Source organism: Phaseolus vulgaris, chromosome 11, assembly GCF_000499845.2.
Source record: "Phaseolus vulgaris cultivar G19833 chromosome 11, P. vulgaris v2.0, whole genome shotgun sequence".
Taxonomy (NCBI): domain Eukaryota; kingdom Viridiplantae; phylum Streptophyta; class Magnoliopsida; order Fabales; family Fabaceae; genus Phaseolus; species Phaseolus vulgaris.
This window is the reverse complement of record NC_023749.2, coordinates 43,428,337-43,449,167: the sequence shown is the minus strand read 5'-3', so window position 1 is coordinate 43,449,167 and position 20,831 is coordinate 43,428,337. Positions and strand designations below refer to the sequence as shown.

The following is a 20,831-nucleotide window of genomic DNA, read 5'->3' as shown; positions in this document are numbered from 1 at the left end:
ATTTTAAAGGAAAAAAAAAGAGAGTGAAAGTCCAACCCAAATTCATCTAATAATATAACCTACAAAATTATTACTCAATTTGAGTGCAAAATATTTTGCAATATAAAATATGGTGTGCGATTAAAATTTTAATTAATTTCACGATTTTACATTTTCTCTTGATACTAGAATAAAGTATACTTAATGTGTTTGGATGTGAACGAGTTTGTTTATAATTTTATTTATCACGTTAAGGTAAGATGAACCATTGCAGACAACATATGAAAAGGCAAAAATATTGTGAATAACAAACAAAAAGAAAGTTTTATATACTTTGAAATAGGACATTCAATCATACATATATTAACGAAAAAATAGAATGCTAACATATAGACATCTATAGAACTTGATAAATGTTGTAGTGTCAACAAATAAATGAATTGGAAAATGTTAACTACATGAACTAGTTCTATCTAAGAGTCAATGCTTCTGATTTGCATAAGGGACAAACATTTTTCTCGTGCAACCATGTCTTTATACAATCTGCGTGATATCCATGTCCGCATTGGAGAATTCCGATTTCCTGCTTGTTCTTATATTCATCCTGTGAAATCATGCACAAGTATTCCAATTAATAGGAGAAAGAGAAATGTTAACACAAGGTTTCTAAACTTGGATGAAAATAAGACATGTTTCTAAACTTGATACCTGACATATTATGCAAAGATCATTTTCTTGTTCCTCAACAGCTACCTCTCCCGAGTTATTAGGAAGTAGATAAGTTTTTGTCTTCATTTGCCTTGCAATAATTTCATCCAACAAACCTGTGCCTACGTTGCCAATCCGTTCACCTAATTCAAGAAGCTCCTGTTGTCCAATTTTGAAGAGTTAGCAAATTAAATTTTTCATAAGACCTCATAGCCAATCCACATTCATAAGAAAATACCTCATATGACATGTCATCAATGTCCAAGTGCATATCACTATCATCATCACCCAACCAAGGAACATCCTGCAAAAGAAAATCCCAATTAAACTAGGGTTTTAATTAGATGAAATCCAAAGGAATGTGAAGTACCAAAAGTAGAGAGAATGACATATTACATCATCTTGAAGAAAGGCTTGAGGAGGAAGATTCCTCCAGTGTGGAGTAGTTGTCACGTGCACTGAAGAAGTGCTTAAAGGATTTGTTGGAAGTGTAAGTGCAGGATGAAAGTCGATGGAGTTTCCTCTCGTCTCTTGCGTAGGTTGTGCTTGATACTGCGGATGGAGAAATCTGTAGTCGCTTCTGCTTCTGCTTCTTACTATATCATGATTGCTTTGGGGATCATTTGTTGCAATCTCTAATGAAGGAGTTGGAGCTGGAGAACAAGGCCAACGGTCATTTGAAAGGAACTAGATGGAACCAATCACAAAATCTTAAAACGTGTACTTTAAGTATAGCTCAATCTTTTAAAATCCGTTTATAAAGTGAGTTTTACACCCGCATATATATTATGAAATGTCCTTAACTCTACCCAATGTGTGATCTCCAACATAGAAATAATAAAATAATTAAAAAGAGAAAATGAGACATTTTACCTTGAATCAAATGGTTAGAGAGCGGTAACAAAGGGATACCAATTGCATTAGGTTGATGTTGAACTCCATTGAATGCTCTCCTTCCATACACCATTCCATTGTCATAAGCATCTAGTAAGTAATGAGAATCTATATTTTCTGTCACTGCCACTCTGCACATATTAGGCCATAAAATGTTTCCTTCACTCATTTCATCCATATCCCGATGGCAGTTATCATGTTGTCAATGAGATGCCAAAAGATATTAGTATCAATGTTTTGAGAACTGAAGAACAAAGAGAGAGAGAGTTAAGAAAAAACATTCCTTATAACTTCTAGTTCTATTGGAATATGCTTTATTTATACAAATAAATCTCAAAATCTTCAAACCTAAACCTTAAGAAAATCTTTATTATTAAAGATAAAATAAATTTTCAAAATTTAATTCTACACATATCTTTTATTTGATTATTATTATTTATTTAATTATGTTCTATCTTTTCTTTTATTTGAACAGATGTGTTCATATAAAAAATAAAAAAAAATATTTTTCTTATTTCAATGAGATTGTAATAAGTCATGAAAATAAAGTAAATTATAACATATGAAAAAGTGTTTTGTGTCCCAATTTTTATTTTATTTTTACATATATTACTCAGAAGATAAAACATAAAATAATAATGATTATAATAAAATAAAATAATTATAATTATAATACAATATAGTAATTCTGATTAAAAATATAATAAATTAGTAATAATTATAAAACAATGTAATATAATTATAATAATTATATAAAAATAATAATAATTATAATATAATATAATAATTATAATTATAAGATAATAATAATAATTACAAAATAAAAAAATAACAATAATTATAATAGAAGAAAATAATAAAAATTATTACATATTTATAATAAAATAAACTATAATAATTATAGTAATATAAAAAAAATAATAGTATGAGAAAATAAAATAATAATACTATAATTAAATAAAATAACATAATTATAATTATAATAAAATAAATTTTTTGAAAAAAATCAACCAATCATATATATATATATAATATATATAATATATATATATATATATAATATATATATATATATATAACATATATATATAATATATATATATAACATATATATATAATATATATATATATAACATATATATATAATATATATATATATAACATATATAATATATATATATAACATATATATATATAATATATATATATCATATATATATATATATAATATATATAATAGATATATATAACATATATATATATAAAATATATATATATATATATAATATATATATGTATATAATATATATATATATAATACAAATATATATATATATATATATATATATATATATATAATACAAATATATATATATATATATATGTTTATATACATGCCACATACATAAATAAATATATCCATATAACACATATATATACACATCCATATATATATACATATACTTACCACATTATCAAGTTAAGTAGTATGAAAATTTTGGTGAGTTCTTTACAAATTCAAAAAAAATAGTATGAATGTTTTGGTGACTACTAAGAACATAGAGAAAGAGAGGAAAAGAAAAAAACCTTTATGTGATAGGTCTATTGAATGATCTACTATTTATAGTGAAAACTCTAAATCCTAAAATTTAAATTCTAAATGAAATCTTTTTGTTACAGAAAAAAACCATTTTAAAAATTTGATTCTAGATATTGTTTTTATTTTCATATTGTTATTATTTATTTAATAATTTGAATTAGATTCTAACAAACCCTAAATATACATGTGAAACTAAACATACAAAATAAAATATTTGATGTTCCATTTTTTATATAAAGTGTATAGATATTGTTCATATAGATAACAAGAACATACATAAAGTATATATACATTGATACATAAAGAGATATAATATATATATATATATATGTTTATATATATGCCACATACATAAATAAATATATACATACATAGATATATATAAACATATAACACACATATATATACACATTCATAAATATATACATATACTTACCATGTTATCAAGTTAAGTAGTATGAAAGTGTTGGCGAGTTCTTTACAAATTCAAAGAAAGTAGTATGAATACTTTGATGACTGATAAGAACGTAGAGAAAGAGATAAAATGAAAAAAAACTTTGTATGATAAGTCTATTGAAAGATCTTCTATTTATAGTGAAAACTATAAATCCTAAAATTTAAATTCTAAATGAAATCTTTATTGTTACATATAAAACCACTTTTCAAAATTTAATTCTAGATATTTTTTTTTATTTTCATATTGTTATTATTTATTTAATAATTTTAATTAGATTCTAACAAACCATAAATATACATGTGAAACTAAACATACAAAATAAAATATTTGATGTTCCATCTTTTATATAAAGTGTATAGATATTGTTCATATAGATAACAAGAACATACATAGAGTATATATACACAATCATACATAAAGAGATAGAATACATAAATATATATATATATATATATATTTATATATATGCCACATACATACATAAATATATACATATATATATATATACACACGTATAACACACATATATATACACATCCATAAATATATATATATACTTACCACGCTATCAAGTTAAGTAGTATGAAAGTTTTGGCGATGTCTTTACAAATTCAAAGAAATTAATATGAATGCTTTGGTGACTAATAAGAACATAGAGAAAGAGAGGAAAGGAAAAAAAACTTTGTGTGATAAGTCTTTTGAAAGATCTACTATTTATATTGAAAACTAGAAATCCTAAAATTTAAATTCTAAATGAAATCTTTATTGTTACATATAAAACTACTTCTCAAAATTTAATTTTAGATATTTTTTATTTTCATATTGTTATTATTTATTTAATAATTTGAATTAGATTCTAACAGATCATAAATATAGGTCTGAAACTAAATATACAAAATAAAATATTTGATGTTCCATTTTTTATTTAATAATAATTATAATATAATAACGTAATAATAATTGTAATAAAACAGTAATATTAATTAGAATAGAAGAAAATTAGAATAATTGTAATAAAATAAAGTAATAATAAATATAATAAAATAACTTAAATGATAATAAAATAAAATAACTCTAATAAAAATAAATTATTAGTAAGTATATAAAAGAAAGTAATGATAAGTATAATAAAATAATTATAATAAAATAAAGTAGAAATTATTATAATAAAATAAATGAAAATAATTATAATATAATAAATTAATAATAATTATAAGAAAATAAAGTAATAATATTTAAAATAAAAGAAAGCAATAATAATTATAATAAAATCAAGTTGTAATTAAGTAATAATAATATAAAAAAATTGTAAATAAAACCATTCAGTCCAAAAATAATTATTATTTATAAGAATATTACCCGAAACTAAGGGAAATGTTTACCGTAAAAGATAAAATCAATTCTAAAAAATTAATTTTAAATATTCCTTTTATTTTATTATTATGAGGTAATTAATAATCTCAATTAGATTCTAACAAAGAAATACATGTAAAACACAGGATATAAAATAAAATATGTTATGTTCATTCTTTTAATTCATTTTTATAGATATTGTTCATATAAAAACAAAACATATTTTTCTTATTTAAAGCAATGTAAACATATATAAAATATAACAGATAAGATAAAATAGTTTGTGTTTCATTTTTTTTTTTTTATAAATATTAGTCCGAGTTGAAAATGGAACATAAACATATAATAATTATAAAAAAATAAAGTAATAATAATTATATTCAATATAATATAATAAAATAATAACAATTACAATATAATAAAGTAATTAGAATTATAATAAAATAAAGTAGTAAAACAAAATTGTTAAGACTGCACTTCTGACTTTAAAACTTCATTATTCTGCTAATCATTTTTAAAATCTTGTTTGAAAGTAGATATCATCTCCTGAAAATAAGAATTACACATATCTCCTTGTGAGAACCTTTCCTTTAATGTTCCATATATCAAAGGCATTGTTCATACAGATGCTTTGTGCGATGGATGGAGAAACAATCAACATATTGGCTTTCTGTCATGCTGGAAACCATAAGCTGGTATAAGTGAGAAGAGAACTTTTGTGGTTCCATCAATGAAACCTATCTTGTTCTTTGAAATGAGGCTCATTTGAAATAAATAAGACCAATGATGATAGTTTGCTCCTTGGAGAATAATAGCGACAATGAGAAAGGAAGGATTATCATATGAACTAACATGGTGAAGTGAACAAAAATCTTGTCAGGGATCAACAACCTCACCCATGGGTAAATGTAGCAACCAAAGCTTTTATTAGAACTCTGATACTATATTAAGAAGTGAACTTTAATTCCAACTCAACCTTATAAAACTGACTTATAAGATGAGTTTTGCACCCACTAATAAACTATGAAATGTCCTTATCTCTAGTCGGAGTGGGATCTCCAACACACTCCCTTCACGCCTAGACCCTCATATTGGTGCGTGGGATTATATGTTTATGGGGTGGTCCGGTAAAAACCCGATAACGGATGGCCTGATAAGGCCAACAAACTCTAGCTAGGTGAAACTCTAAATGACTCTTATACCATATGATAAAAAAATAACAGATAGGAACAAAGGAGAAAAAGGAAGACAAAGAATATGAGAAAGAATATTTCTTCTATTTTTTCATTGAGATCAAATCAGAGGGTCAGAATATATACAAATACCCGAACTAAAGAGAGAGAATGTAAAATAAACACCACATAAAGGCTAGAATCAGAAAAGAAAAATAAAGGTAAAACATTTGAACAAAGAGGTACAACTAAGAATTAGAAAATACAAAATACACATTGGCTTAATTATAAATTTTTGTATCCATATCATTTGATACACTATCTGTTGGCTTGCTCAAGGCTGTATAAAGCCCTTTTTAATTAGAAACTTGTCTTGGTTGAATAGAAGTCAATCCAGTAAGAGCAACCATGTATATATTTTCCTTCAACTCTCCATGTAAAAAGGCATTGCTTGTGTCTAATTGTGTCAAGTCCCAATTATTGTAAAAAGTTAGAGAAATAATCAATCTTATGGTGGTCATCTTGCTACTAGAGAGAAAGTATCAAGGTAGTCAATGCCTTCTGTTTGTGTGTAGCCATTTGCCACTAGCCTTGCTTTATACCTTTCAACTATCCCATTAGCCTTATATTTTATTTTGAATACTCATTTTCAAGTTATGGCAACTTTGTTCTTAGGAAGAAGAACAGTCTCCCATGTTTGATTTGACTCCAAAGCAATTATCTGACATTGTATAGATTTTCTCCAACAGTCATGTTTCACAACTTTAGAATAAGTGTTTGGCTCAACATGTAAAGAAAGAGGCATAACAAAAGATGTGTAAGAAGGTGATAAATTGTTATAAGAAAAAACAAAATTCAAAGGATATTTAACTCTTAAAGATGTATTGGAAACATTAATATTACAATGATAATCCTTTAGATACTCAGATGGTCTGTTTATTATAGTATTCTTTCATACTAACTCATCTAATTCACAATTTTGTTCTGTGTCGTGATCTTTATTAAGGTTTTCGTCTATATGAGAACAAATTTATTCTGGAACCTCAATGTCTAATTCACATTTATTATTACGTTTATTTTCAGCATTATCACAGGGTGCAAGAATGGTTTGTGATGACTGACTCAAAACAATTTAATATAAAATAAATAAAAAACTTTGACCATGAATGTTAGGAATCTTAGTTTGCTTGCTCATATCTTGAATCATTTGCTATGGAAAAACATGTTCATTGAAGATTACATTCCTAAATAAAAAAAATTCTCTACATTGAATATTCAACATCACATGTCCGTTTGTCCTCATTTTAAAACCAATAAGAACACATTTTAACACCCTTTGATCAAAGTTTCTTCTATTTGTTGAGAAAGTACTAGTATAGCATAAAGATCCAAACCCCTTTAATCCATTAAAATATGTTGTAGTTTTGTAAAGCATTTCGCGAAGAGAATTTTTTTTAACACATGTGTGGGGAGTATGTTCATAATATGCGCATCATGTATTACAAAATATGGCCAATAAATTTTGGGTGAATGAGATTGTCTCATCACAGCTTTTGCTACATTTAATAAATGACCTTGTTTCCTTTCAACTATACTATTTTGTTATGGATTATTGACACATGATGTTTAATGCATTATGCCTTTGTTGAAAAAGAAATTAGTCATGAAAAATTTAGTCTCATTGTCACTAATGACTTTTTACGGCAACAACACCGCGTTGTCAGAAGTAATAAATGTCTCTAAGGACGAATATCGATCTCACAAGGAACAATTGACTATTCAAATACAATTTTTGCTAAATATAAAACATAACAAAAAAAAGTTGGTTTGAAGTTTGTTATAATGGCAAGAATTAACATGAAAACAAATCAAAGAGTAATTGCTTCAATTGTAAAAATAAGGATTAGGTTTCATCTTTGACACAGATGTATTTTGACTCGCATGTTAATATTAAGTTCTTTGGTTGAAATTGATGCCCGTAGAAAATTCATTTATATCGATTTCTTGCATATAAAATTCTTAAGAATGTTTCCTAAATATCAAGTTCTCCCATATTTATAAAAACAAGTTAGAATCACACTCAGACATTAATAGAAATTAACATTTCAAGTCTATTTCTAGCACTCAAATATGTTAAGTATTATTGTTTAGGTCAGAACCCTAAATATGCCTTTATGTCAAATTTAAGATTCTCAAACATGTCACGACTATTTAAAAGCAAAACAACAATACCAATAATCAATCAAGAACTGAATATTGTAATATGTAAATATGAACTCAATACATAAGAGTTCGAACAGATTACTCCCAATCTCAAAGTTTAGAATTAGCCACACATACTTCTAGCACCTTTCATTCTCCCAATTGATTACAATTCACTCAATGGTGTTTTCCCCTCAATCTAACACACTAGGATTATGCCTCTAGCCCCTTATTTAACCTAATTTTTTAGGGTTAGATGAATTTCTGTGTCACGCTTATGGGCTTAATGAGAATAACATAAAAATAACCCAATTAATTTGACACATTCTCGTTGTCTAGTTGGACTTTTTTTCTCTCTTTTATGCGTTTTGGGTCATCTAGCTTTTTCCTTTTAGCATATATCATTCTTCTTTAGTTCAACTCTCCATTCTTCCCTAGAAACCTACAACTAACCAAATTTGGGAATAAAATGTGCTTATTCAATTAAAGAAAACAAAAATTGTACAAAGGTATAAATTCATAAATTAGGGATTATTTTATATTTAAATTCGCAATTAATACTCATAAGTGCCTATATTTTAATATGAAATATTATGGAAATTAGACACTTATCAATCCCTTCTTATTTTTATTGCTGCCTGAAATTTGGTGTGAACAAAAATACCAAGATTTTCCAGAGTCTTGACTGTAAGAATATATGGCCTTAAACGAGAGGGGGGGGGGGTGAATTCTTTAAAAGGGGTTTTCGAAAACTTTTTCAGCTAGAACAAAATCCTTTGTATGAAGCTCAATCAAATATTCAGTTAGCCAAGATATAAAGCACAAAACAACAAAGCACCAGAAAAACAATCGGTTGTTTCTTCGAAACAATCGGTTGTTTCTTCGAAACAATCGGTTGTTTATACCAGCATAGCAATAACAACTGAATTTAAATGAGTTTAAGGAAAGAAAGAGATACACAAACAGTTTATACTGGTTCACTCTTAAACCAAGAGCTACATCCAGTCCCCTGAAGCTAGTGGACAATCCACTAAGGAATGAATACAGATTACACAAAAAACCACCAAAGAAGTGACCTTGAAACCCTTTAAGAAACACACTTCCTTTGGCACAACACACACCAAGAATGTTGATCTTGACAACCTCAAGAGCACACAACACTCCTTGGCTACAACACCAGAAATTACATAGAATTATGAAAGAATTACACTTGTTTACAGAACAAACAAAAATCAATACAAATGTAATTCTATTCCACTCTCTCTTGAAAAAATAAAGCTGAAAAGTGAATGTTCAAAACTTGAAAGCAATCTCTCACAACTGAAAAACTAAAAACTGTTTTTCTTGTTTGTTATAAAACATAAACAAACTATTTATAGCTTTCAAAGATTGGTCAAAGCATTTAATACAGGAGCGTATTTAGTTGAAAATCATTCAAAGCACACTCAACTAACAAAACAAAATTTTGTTAGGATTTTCAAACAAACAATTGATTGAAATCACGAAACAATCGATTGTTTTGGATTGACAGCAAGTCAACCAACAAACAGTTTTAAACCTTTTTCAAAACCACCTAAGAGTAAAACAATCGGTTGTTTCGACAAAACAACAGGTTGTTTTTCACTTAGTTTGAAAAACACTTTAATCTTAAAAGATTTGAAAACACTTTAGCTTTAGATTCAACAAAGAGTGGATTACACAAATAAACTACCCAGATCCTATTCTAAACACATCCAGCCTTGCACCAAACACTTGGATTTGAATTCTTCAAAGCCAGTGATCACTCTTGATCAACAATCTCCCCATATTTGATGAGAACAAATCCCTGGGTGCTTGTGTTGGACTTGTTTGAATCTGAAGCAGTTCCTGCAAAACAAAGTTTCAGCAATACACAACATCTATAACAACATGTTAGAATAGCACATATAGCTTGTTTTCTGCATAATCATTACAGCAGAAAAAAGCTAGCCAAAAAGGCAAACCATAAAGCATTAATAGCAGCAGAAATAAAAAATCACTCAAACAGATAGAGTTTGTAGAGTTTTAGACAACACAACACAAAATTCTCCCCCTATTTGTCTTCACAAATTGACTACAGGAAGAGATAATACAATGTTCCAGATAAAACAGAATATAAAAGGAAAGAGCAATAAAACTTCTACGGAGTAAAAACAATCGATTGTTTCGAACATTCAACCGATTGTTTTTCTTCAGTCATCCTTGCCATATTGTAGCTCAAAGATCTGGTTCTGAACAGCTTCAATTTGTTCATCCAAGGTCTGAAAGCGAGTGTCCATGCTCTGGAATTTGTTGTCAATGTTCTGGAAATTTGTAACACAAAGATCATGGAGATATCAAGTCTATCCACCATGTATCTTTTAAAAGAAAACATTAAGGGAATCTCATCCCCTTGTAGAACACCCGAATTAAATCTGGATAAATGTTTCCCTTCATCTCCAAGAATCTCTTCAGCAGCTGATCCTTGAAAAGTCTTCTCACGTTGTCCAGCTTTTGGCTTTTCAACCAATCAAAGGAGACAAATTTTCGATTGTTGATCACTTTTGTACTTGTCTAAAAGCGATACCTCTCAATTAATTCATTATCCCCTGAAAACCAGTCTTCAAGCCTTCCTCCTGACCTTACAACCCTTATTTTGATCCTCTTGGATGTAAGTGGAGTGGAATCCATGACAGCGGAATGAGACAAAGGCACACACACAATGAGAGAAAGAGATGTTGCAAGAGATGACCCAATTGGTTGTTTTTGTGAAGGAAAACAAATGCTACAGATTTTATAGCAAATCAGAGACCTTCTTTAATCCTTTGGTGATTGTGGATTTCAGTCTTCAAGACAAGAATCTGGTCCAAGCTCTGCATAGAGAACATCAGAAAGGAGAAGAAAAGCACATGGTCAGCACATGTGACCTTTGACTAGACATAAAGGCTCTTGAATTTCCAAGATATGGAATATATTCCTTTATGACATCTTGTAACTTCCTCCATAACCAAATCAGGCTTTCAAGACTGCTTTATTGACTCAAGATCCTTTCATTATTGAGATCTGCAACAGACAGAATGTATAGAGAAATTAATTCAATTCTTTACAGTGCTGTCAGAGAAGAAACAATCGGTTGTTTCGAGGAAACAATCGGTTGTTTTTCTGCAACAGTTTAACATAATGTGATTTTCTAGCATAGACCGAGAAAGGTTCAAAACATATATAATTGCTCAAACAAGATGAAATTAATCATGAATCAGTAATTAAAAAGGCAAAGATAAGGAAGGTCTTATCCTTTTATGAAGTCTTTTTAATGAGTCAATGTTTGTGATCAAGAATGCTTCTTTTGTCCTTTTTTGAAAAAGCTGGGACTGGTACACACCCTTAATTCAGTTCTAGTCTCAATCCTTTTCATCAAAGAACCTGATCAGATGACTCAGAGCTTCATGTTTCTTCAGTATCCCTTGCTTGAACTGCTTGACCCATCATCTCCTTCTGCAATTAAGCATATGTTTGCCTTTTCATCTTCACTTGATGAGGAGCTTGATGAGGAGACATCATTTTTATCCCAAGCAATATATGCTCTTCTTGATTTTCCCTTCTTCTCCTTGTAGCTTGATTTCTTTTCATTGTTTTCTTTATTTGGGCAATCACCTTTTATATGCCCTTGTTCACCACAACCAAAATAAGCATAATTGTTAGAATTGAAATCACTAGTTTTCTTGTTGCCATACATTTCTTTGTTGGCTTCTTTGTTGTGATTTCTCTTCGAGAATCTACTAAACTTTTTGGACAACAAGCTAAGGTTTTCTTCCTCGCTTTCATCACTTGAATCTTGTTTGCTTTTGTGCTTGGCAGCTTTCAAGGCATTGCTTCTCACATGCTTTTCTTCACTTTCTTGAACATTGAGTCTATTCATTTCTAACTCATGTTCTCTAAGCTTACCAAACAATGAAGCCATTGTCAAGGATGTCAAATCTTTTGATTCAGAAATTGTTGTGACCTTAGGTTGCCAAGATCTATCAAGGCACTTGAGAATCTTGATGTTTAGTTCTTCTTTATCAAAGGTTTTCCCAAGGCTTATTAGATGGTTGATGATGTGAATGAACCTCTTTTCCACTTCAGCAATAGATTCTCCCTTATGCATTCTGAACATCTAATACTCTTGTATTAGAGTATGTTTCCTTGCTCTCTTCACATCATTTGTTCCTTCATGGGTGACTTCCAAAGTGTCCCACATCTCCTTGGCCGATGAACATTGTGATATCCTGAAAAATTCATCCGAATTCAAAGCAGATGTTATGATATTCTTGGCAATACAATCAAACTTGGCCTTTTTATTTTCAGCATCAGTCCATTGGGACCAATCTTTTTCAATAGAAGATCCATCCTTTTCAAATTTAGGAATAAAAGGGCCATTTTCAATTGCATCCCAAATTTCTTTATCAAGAGATTCAACAAAGATTTTCATTCTAACTTTCCAGAATTGATAATTCAAACCACAGAACAGAGGTGGTCTGTTAATTGAAGCACCCTCTTCAAAAGGTATTTTTTTCACCCATTAAAAAAGATTTTAAGATCAAACTTGAGTATTTTTCAAGTACCAAGCTCTTGATGCCAACTGTTAGAATATATGGCCTTAAACGAGAGGGGCGGGTGAATTGTTTAAAAGGGGTTTTCGAAAACCTTTTCAGCTAGAACAAAATCCTTTGTATGAAACTCAATCAGAAATTCAGTTAGCCAAGATATAAAGCATAAAACAGCAAAGCACCAGAAAAACAATCAGTTGTTTATACCAACAAAGCAATAACAACTGAATTTAAATGAGTTTAAGGAAAGAAAGAGATACACAAACAGTTTATACTGGTTCACTCTTAAACCAAGAGCTACATCCAATCCCCAGAAGCCACTGGGCAATCCACTAAGGAATCAATACAGATTACACACAAAACCACCAAAGAAGTGACCTTGAAACTCTAAAAGAAACACACTTCCTTTGGCACAGCACACACCAAGAATGTTGATCTTGACAACTTCAAGAGCACACAACACTCCTTGGCTACAACACCAAAAATTACAAAGAATTCAGAAAGAATTACACTTGTTTACAGAACAAACTGAAATCAATATAGATGTAATCTTATTCCACTCTCTCTTGAAAAAACCAAAGCTGAAAAATGAATGTTCAAAACTTGAAAGCAATCTCTCACAACTGAAAAACTCAAATCTATTTTTCTTGTTTGTTATAAAACACAAACAAACTATTTATAGCTTTCAGAGATTGGTCAAAGCATTTAATACAGGAGCGTATTTAGTTGAAAATCATTTAAATCACACTCAACTAACAAAACAAAATTCTGTTAGAATTTTCAAACAAACAATCGATTGTTTTGGTTTGACAGCAAGTCAACCAACCAAAACAGTTTTCAACCTTTTTCAAAAACACCTAAGAGTAAAACAATCGGTTGTTTCGACAAAACAACAGGTTGTTTTTCACTTAGTTTGAAAAACACATTAATCTTAAAAGATTTGAAAACACTTTAATCTTAAAAGATTTGAAAACACTTTAGCTTTAGATTCAACAAAGAGTGGATTATACAAATAAACTACCCAGATCCTATCCTAAACACAGCAGCAACTCTAGCCTTGCATCAAACACTTGGATTTGAATTCTTCAAAGCCTTTTATCACTCTTGAACAACATTGACAACATCATATTTTTTGTTTTAAAAGAAAAATCCATATCTACCTCTAATACTCGTCAACTATGGTCAGGAAATATTTATGACGATGAATTAATGGTATAAAGTATGGTCCCCATAGATCTACATGAATGAAATCAAAACATTTTTTAGATTTAGATGTACTAATAGGAAATGATATTTTTTCCTTCCAAAATTACAAATATCACAAATAACAAATTTATAATATTTAACAAAAGAAAATTTATTCTTGATAACACCAATACCCTAATCGAAAATGCCAAAGGGTTTCTAGATCACTTGAACTGACATTAACAATAATGATAGTGTGTGTAGATTTGGTGGGTTGGATTTGAAGTTGATGATAGAATGGAAGTATATATAGCCTATCTTGAATCTTAGCTAAACCAATAATCTTTAAGGAGTTATTATCCTTAATGTGACAATTGTTAGAGTCAAAGGTAAGAACATAAGATAAATTATCAATCAATTTTGCTACTGAAAGAAGATTAAAAGTGAAGCAAGGAATATACAAAACATTGTCTAAGACATGATTTTGATTTGAGAAAAACACTTCCATAATAATTGACAACGACTTGATTTCCATTTGGTAGTTTGACACAAATAGGATTACTTTGATGATATGAAGTTAAATGATTTAAGGATGAATAAATGTGGTGGGTAGCACCACTATCAAGAATCTAATATTTGAAGGAAGAAAGAAATTTATTACCAATGTGTGTTGTCATGTTGGAAGAAATTACAGTGTTGAGATACTAGTTATCACATGTATCTCACATTTTCTGTAGTTAGTTTAATTTGATTTTTCAAACCCTATATAAAGGGGTTTTCCTATTCATTATAACATAACTTGAAATAATAGAAATAAAGCATACAATATTTTTTTTTTACCTGCACTAGTGTTGCTCCTACTTATTCCTTTCCAATTACTTAAAAATTCTCCTTATGAACTTTTGTATGTAATATCTCTTACTTATCTCAATTTAAAAACCTTTGGATCTCTCTGGTTTGCTTCCAGCCTTGAAAATAATCGTAACAAACTTGAACCTAGATCTATAAAGTGTATTTTTGTTAGATATAAATTGGGAATAAAAGCGTATATTTTTCTGTTTACTAAAAATAGGGAAATATTTATAAACCGAAATGTTATTTTTTATGAAAATATCTTCCCTTATAAAAATTCTGATGATATTTCTGATAATAACCATGGCCATAATACTGAAAACAATTATGATTTTTAACTAGAATATTTAGACAATGACAATATCATATTTGTTGACACTGATAAAAGAATAAATAATTTTGTCAATAAGAATCAGGAAAACAACAGAGAAGACACTGGTAATAATGAACAAGAGGCATACAATCAAGACAGTGAGATTCAAGAAGAAAGTCTTGACAAAACCGCAAGTACTGATCTTAAGAGATCCACTAGGTAAAGGAGAATACTTTCATTCCTAAAGGACTATCGTAACTAGGTTAAGAATTTCATAAAAGGTGAATATGGTAAAAATATTTTTAAAAAACCCTATATCTTTTATCATGAGTTTTATCATATAAACATTTGACTGAATAACATTTAAATTACACTCGGGCTATATCATCGAATAGTAAACCACAATCTTTTGAACAAGAATGTAGACACTCAAAGTGGATTGATGTTATGAATAAGGAGATCACAGCTCTACAAAAAAAATCACACCTGGTATCTTACTGATATACCGTCTAGAAAAACACTCATTGGATAAAAATGGGTTTACAAGATCAAACACATAACGGATGGAACTATTGAGGACATAACCCTAGGCTTGTGCAAAGGGTTATATTCAACTTGAATGGATTGACTATTTAGGTACTTTTTCTCCTATTACTAAACATACTAATGTTAGACCTTTTTTTAACCATTTTTCTAATTAAAAATTGACATTTACTTCACTTAGATGTTAACAATGCCTTCTTACATGGAGACCTTAATGAAGAAGTATATATGATATAGCCTCTAGGGATAATAACTCAAACACAAAACTAAATTTCTAGACTTACAAGGTCCCTATATGGTTTAAAACAAGCCAGCAAACAGTGGTTTGCTAAGCTATCCTCTTTCCTTACTAATTTCTATCCCCTGTATCCATATCCTTTGATAAATAATTTTAAACAAGGTATATTGATATAGTTATTGTTTTAACATCCAAAACCTTATCATTAATATTAACATTTATTGTTGTTATCATTATTTGTGCAGTGAAAAGACGAATAAATAGAAATAGACGTTATGTGGAACGCGTATTCAAATGTCTTAGACGACAAAACAACACAATCATCATCTTCCTTTGCCAAGATGACAATGGAAGAGCAAAAAAAGCCCAAGCTCAATCACTCACATTTGATAACATGCTTAGTCAAATATTGAATGGTATTCATGACTAACAACAAGGATTTTAGAATCTCTCAATTATTATACACAATGGATTCCAATGAGTTGATAATCAATTTTCTACTTTGAGCAAAGATATGAAAAGTTTCAAGAGAGTAAAACAATTCATTTTTACACTTTTTTGTTTGGACTCAACACACATATGTATATATTTAACTATGACTTGTTTATTTATTGTTTCATCTATTTCATTTCATTCGACATCCTTATTAAGAATTGTGATTTTTTTCCTATGTCCAAAATTTGGTTTTAAAGTAATTCTATTTATTTGACTTTCGCTTATTTCTTTTTTATTAATATTACTATCAATTAGTAAATATTTTTTAAAAATATTATTTATTTTCATTTTTTTAGCTAATATTTTTTTTATCAAAAAAATGTGTATATTTAAAAAAAAATTGACCGAAAGACAATTATACGAAAAAATAATTTATCAAACCTTCATTAATTCAACCAAATCAATATTAATTGTGTAACTCAAATTCACTATCTATCCATTAAATTAAACCACCTAACTTTTCATTCACTTTATCTCTAAATACTCTAAATCAAGAATCTACTTTTAACTCTCCAAATAAACAAAGTGGTAATTCATAAGTAAAACTTGTTCTCAATACGTTATACATAGTAATTATTAATCTTAAAGAAGGTTTTTTCTTAACCTTATCATATAACCATTTCATATATTTATTCTCCTATGTACTAAGAAAACCAACAGAATCTAGTTTCTAAAAATTTAGCTAAAATGTTACTAGTATTTATGATCATAACTCTGAATGTACACCTTAAAAAATAAGACTCACTTTAATCACTTCATTAGTTAAACATTTTAAATATTCTCCCTCTTCTATATGTCCATTTTAAATTAACTCCATGAATTAGTAAAAAACAAATCAAACATATCTTAAACTACCAATTGTTATTTTGTATACTTAATATTCTTAATCACATATCTCACTTTCAATAAATATTTATTTTATATAATATAAAATTACTAGTTAATAATAAACATGTGGAAAAAGTTCCCAAAAGATTTTAGAGGAAAAAAAAAAGAGTGAAAGTTCAACCCAAATTCATCTAATAAGTATAACCTACAAAATTATTACTCAATTTGAGACCAAAATATTTCGCAATATAAAATATGGTGTGCGATTAAAATTTTAATTAATTTCACAATTTTACATTTTCTCTTTATGCTAGAATAAAGTATACTTAATGAGTTTGGATGTGAACGAGTTTGTTTATAATTTTATTTATCACGTGAAGGTAAGATGAACCATTGGTCACTACATATGAAAAGACAAAAATATTGTGAATAACAAACAAAAAGAAAGTTTTATATACTTTGAAATAGGACATTCAATCATACATACGTTAACGAAAAAATAGAATGCTAACATATAAACATCTATACAACTTGATAAATGTTGTAATGTCAACAAATAAATGAATTGGAAAATGTTAACTATATGAACTAGTTCTATCCAAGAGTCAATGCTTCTGATTTGCATAAGGGACAAACATTTTTCTCGTGTAACCATGTCCTTATACAATCTACGTGATATCCATGTCCACATTGAAGAATTCCGATTTCCTGCTTGTTCTTATATTCATCCTGTGAAATCATGCACAAGTATTCCAATTAATAGAAGAAAGAGAAATGTTAACACTTGATACCTGACATATTATGCAAAGATCAATTTCTTGTTCCTCAACAGCTACCTCTCCCGAGTTATTAGGAAGTAGATAAGTTTTTGTCTTTATTTGCCTTGCAATAATTTCATCCAACAAACTTGTGCCTACGTTGCCAATCCGTTCACCTAATTCAAGAAGCTCCTGTTGTCCAATTTTGAAGAGTTAGCAAATTAAATTTTTCATAAGACCTCATAGCCAATCCACATTCATAAGAAAATACCTCATATGACATGTCATCAATGTCCAAGTGCATATCACTATCATCGTCACTCAACCAAGGAACAACCTGCAAAAGAAAATCCCAATTAAACTAGGGTTTTAATTAGATGAAATCCAAAGGAATGTGAAGTACCAAAAGTAGAGAGAATGACATATTACATCATCTTGAAGAAAGGCTTGAGGAGGAAGATTCCTCCAGTGTGGAGGAGTTGTCACGTGCACTGAAGAAGTGCTTAAAGGATTTGTTGGAAGTGTAAGTGCAGGATGAGAGTCGACCGAGTGTCCTCTCATCTCTTGCGCAGGCTGTGCTTGATACTGCAGATGGAGAAATGTGTTTGAAGGATTTGTTGGAAGTGTAAGTGGAGGATGAAAGTCGATGGAGTTTCCTCTCATCTCTTGCGTAGGTTGTGCTTGATACTGCGGATGGAGAAATCTGTAGTCGCTTCTGCTTCTTACTATATCATGATTGCTTTGGGGATCATTTGTTGCAATCTCTAATGAAGGAGTTGGAGCTGGAGAACAAGGCCAACAGTCATTTGAAAGGAACTAGATGGAACCAATCACAAAATCTTAAAAAGTGTACTTTAAGTATAGCTCAATCTTTTAAAATCAGTTTATAAGGTGAGTTTTACACCCACGTATATATTATGAAATGTCCTTAACTCTAACCAATGTGTGATCTCCAACATAGAAATAATAAAATAATTAAAAAGAGAAAATGAGACATTTTACCTTGAATCAAATGGTTAGAGAGCGGTAACAAAGGGATACCAAATGCATTGTGCCTTGCATTAGGCGGAGCAACTGAAAACCTTTGAGCCAAACTAGATGAATTAGGAAAACCCGTATGAATAGGTTGATGTTGAACTCCATTAAATGCTCTCCTTCCATACACCATCCCATTGTCATGAGCATCTAGTAAGTAATGAGAATCTATATTTTCTCTCACTGCCACTCTCCACATATTAGGCCAAAAAATGTTTCCTTCACTCATTTCATCCATATCCCTGACTCCGATGGCACTTATCATGTTGTCAATCGCTATGAGATGCCAAAAGATACTAGTATCAATGTTTTGAGAACTGAAGAACAAAGAAAGAAAGAGTTAAGAAAAAAAAATCCTTATAACTTCTAGTTCTATTGTAATATGCTTTATTTATACAAATAAATTTCTTAATCTTCAAACCTAAACCTTAAGAAAATCTTTATTATTAAAGATAAAATAAATTTTCAAAATTTAATTCTACACATATCTTTTATTTGATTATTATTATTATTAATTTAATTATGTTCGATCTTTTCTTTTATTTGAATACATGTCTTCATATAAAAAGTAAAAAAATATTTTTCTTATTTGAATCAGATTCTAATAAATCATGAAAATACAAGTAAATTATAACATATGAAAAAGTGTTTTGTGTCCCAATTTTTATTTTATTTGTAGAGATATTATTGAGAAGATAAAACATAAAATAATTATAATTATAATAAAATAAAATAATTATAATTATAATAAAATAAAATAATTATAATTATAATACAATATAGTAATACTGATTATAAATATAATAAATTAGTGATAATTATAATACAATATAATATAATTATAATAAAATAAAATAATTATAATTATAATATAATATAATAACTATAATTATAAGATAATAATAGTAAAATATAATTATAATAAAATGACGTAGTAATTATGTAATAATGAAAATAAATTTTAGCAAAATCAATTACTCGTATATATATATATATATATATATATATATATATATATATATATATATATATTAAGATAGAAAATAATAATAATTATAATAGAAGAAAATAATAAAAATTATAGCATATTTATAATAAAATAAAAAAAAATAATTATAGCAAAATAAAAGTAGAAATAATTATAATTAAATTAAATAAATATAATAAAACTATAATATAAAAAAATAATAGTAATTATAACAAAATAAAATAATAATACTATAATAAAATAAAATAACATAATTATAATTATAATAAAATAAATTTTAAAAAAAAAATCAACCAATCATACATATATATATATAATACAAAAATATATACATAAATATATACACATATACTTACCACATTATCAAGTTAAGTAGTATGAAAGTTTTGGCGAGTTGTTTACAAATTCAAAGAAAGTTGTATGAATGTTTTGGTGACTACTAAGAACATAGAGAAAGAGAGGATAGAAAAAAAACTTTATGTAATAGGTCTATTGAAAGATCTACTATTTATATTGAGAACTCTATATCCTAAAATTTAAATTCTAAATGAAATCTTTATTATTACAGAAAAAAACACTTTAAAAATTTAATTCTAGATATTATTTTTATTTTCATATTGTTTTTATTTATTTAATAATTTGAAT

At 28.1% G+C, this 20,831-nt stretch overlaps 2 protein-coding genes across 2 annotated transcripts; both read right to left on the bottom strand.

Annotated features, from left to right (window-relative positions):
• Positions 1-448: 448 nt before the first annotated feature.
• Positions 449-1,759, bottom strand: LOC137808162 (probable E3 ubiquitin-protein ligase ZFP1). The gene is made up of 5 exons (XM_068609140.1): positions 1,561-1,759; positions 1,084-1,340; positions 926-991; positions 688-846; positions 449-583 (listed from the first exon to the last, which is right to left on the bottom strand). The coding sequence occupies exons 1-5, from the start codon at positions 1,757-1,759 to the stop codon at positions 449-451; spliced, it is 816 nt and encodes a 271-aa protein (XP_068465241.1).
• A 16,180-nt stretch (positions 1,760-17,939) lies between these two features.
• On the bottom strand, positions 17,940-19,463 carry LOC137808158 (probable E3 ubiquitin-protein ligase ZFP1). The gene is made up of 5 exons (XM_068609127.1): positions 19,166-19,463; positions 18,593-18,945; positions 18,435-18,500; positions 18,197-18,355; positions 17,940-18,134 (listed from the first exon to the last, which is right to left on the bottom strand). The coding sequence occupies exons 1-5, from the start codon at positions 19,461-19,463 to the stop codon at positions 18,000-18,002; spliced, it is 1,011 nt and encodes a 336-aa protein (XP_068465228.1). The 3' UTR covers positions 17,940-17,999.
• Between the last annotated feature and the right edge of the window lie 1,368 nt (positions 19,464-20,831).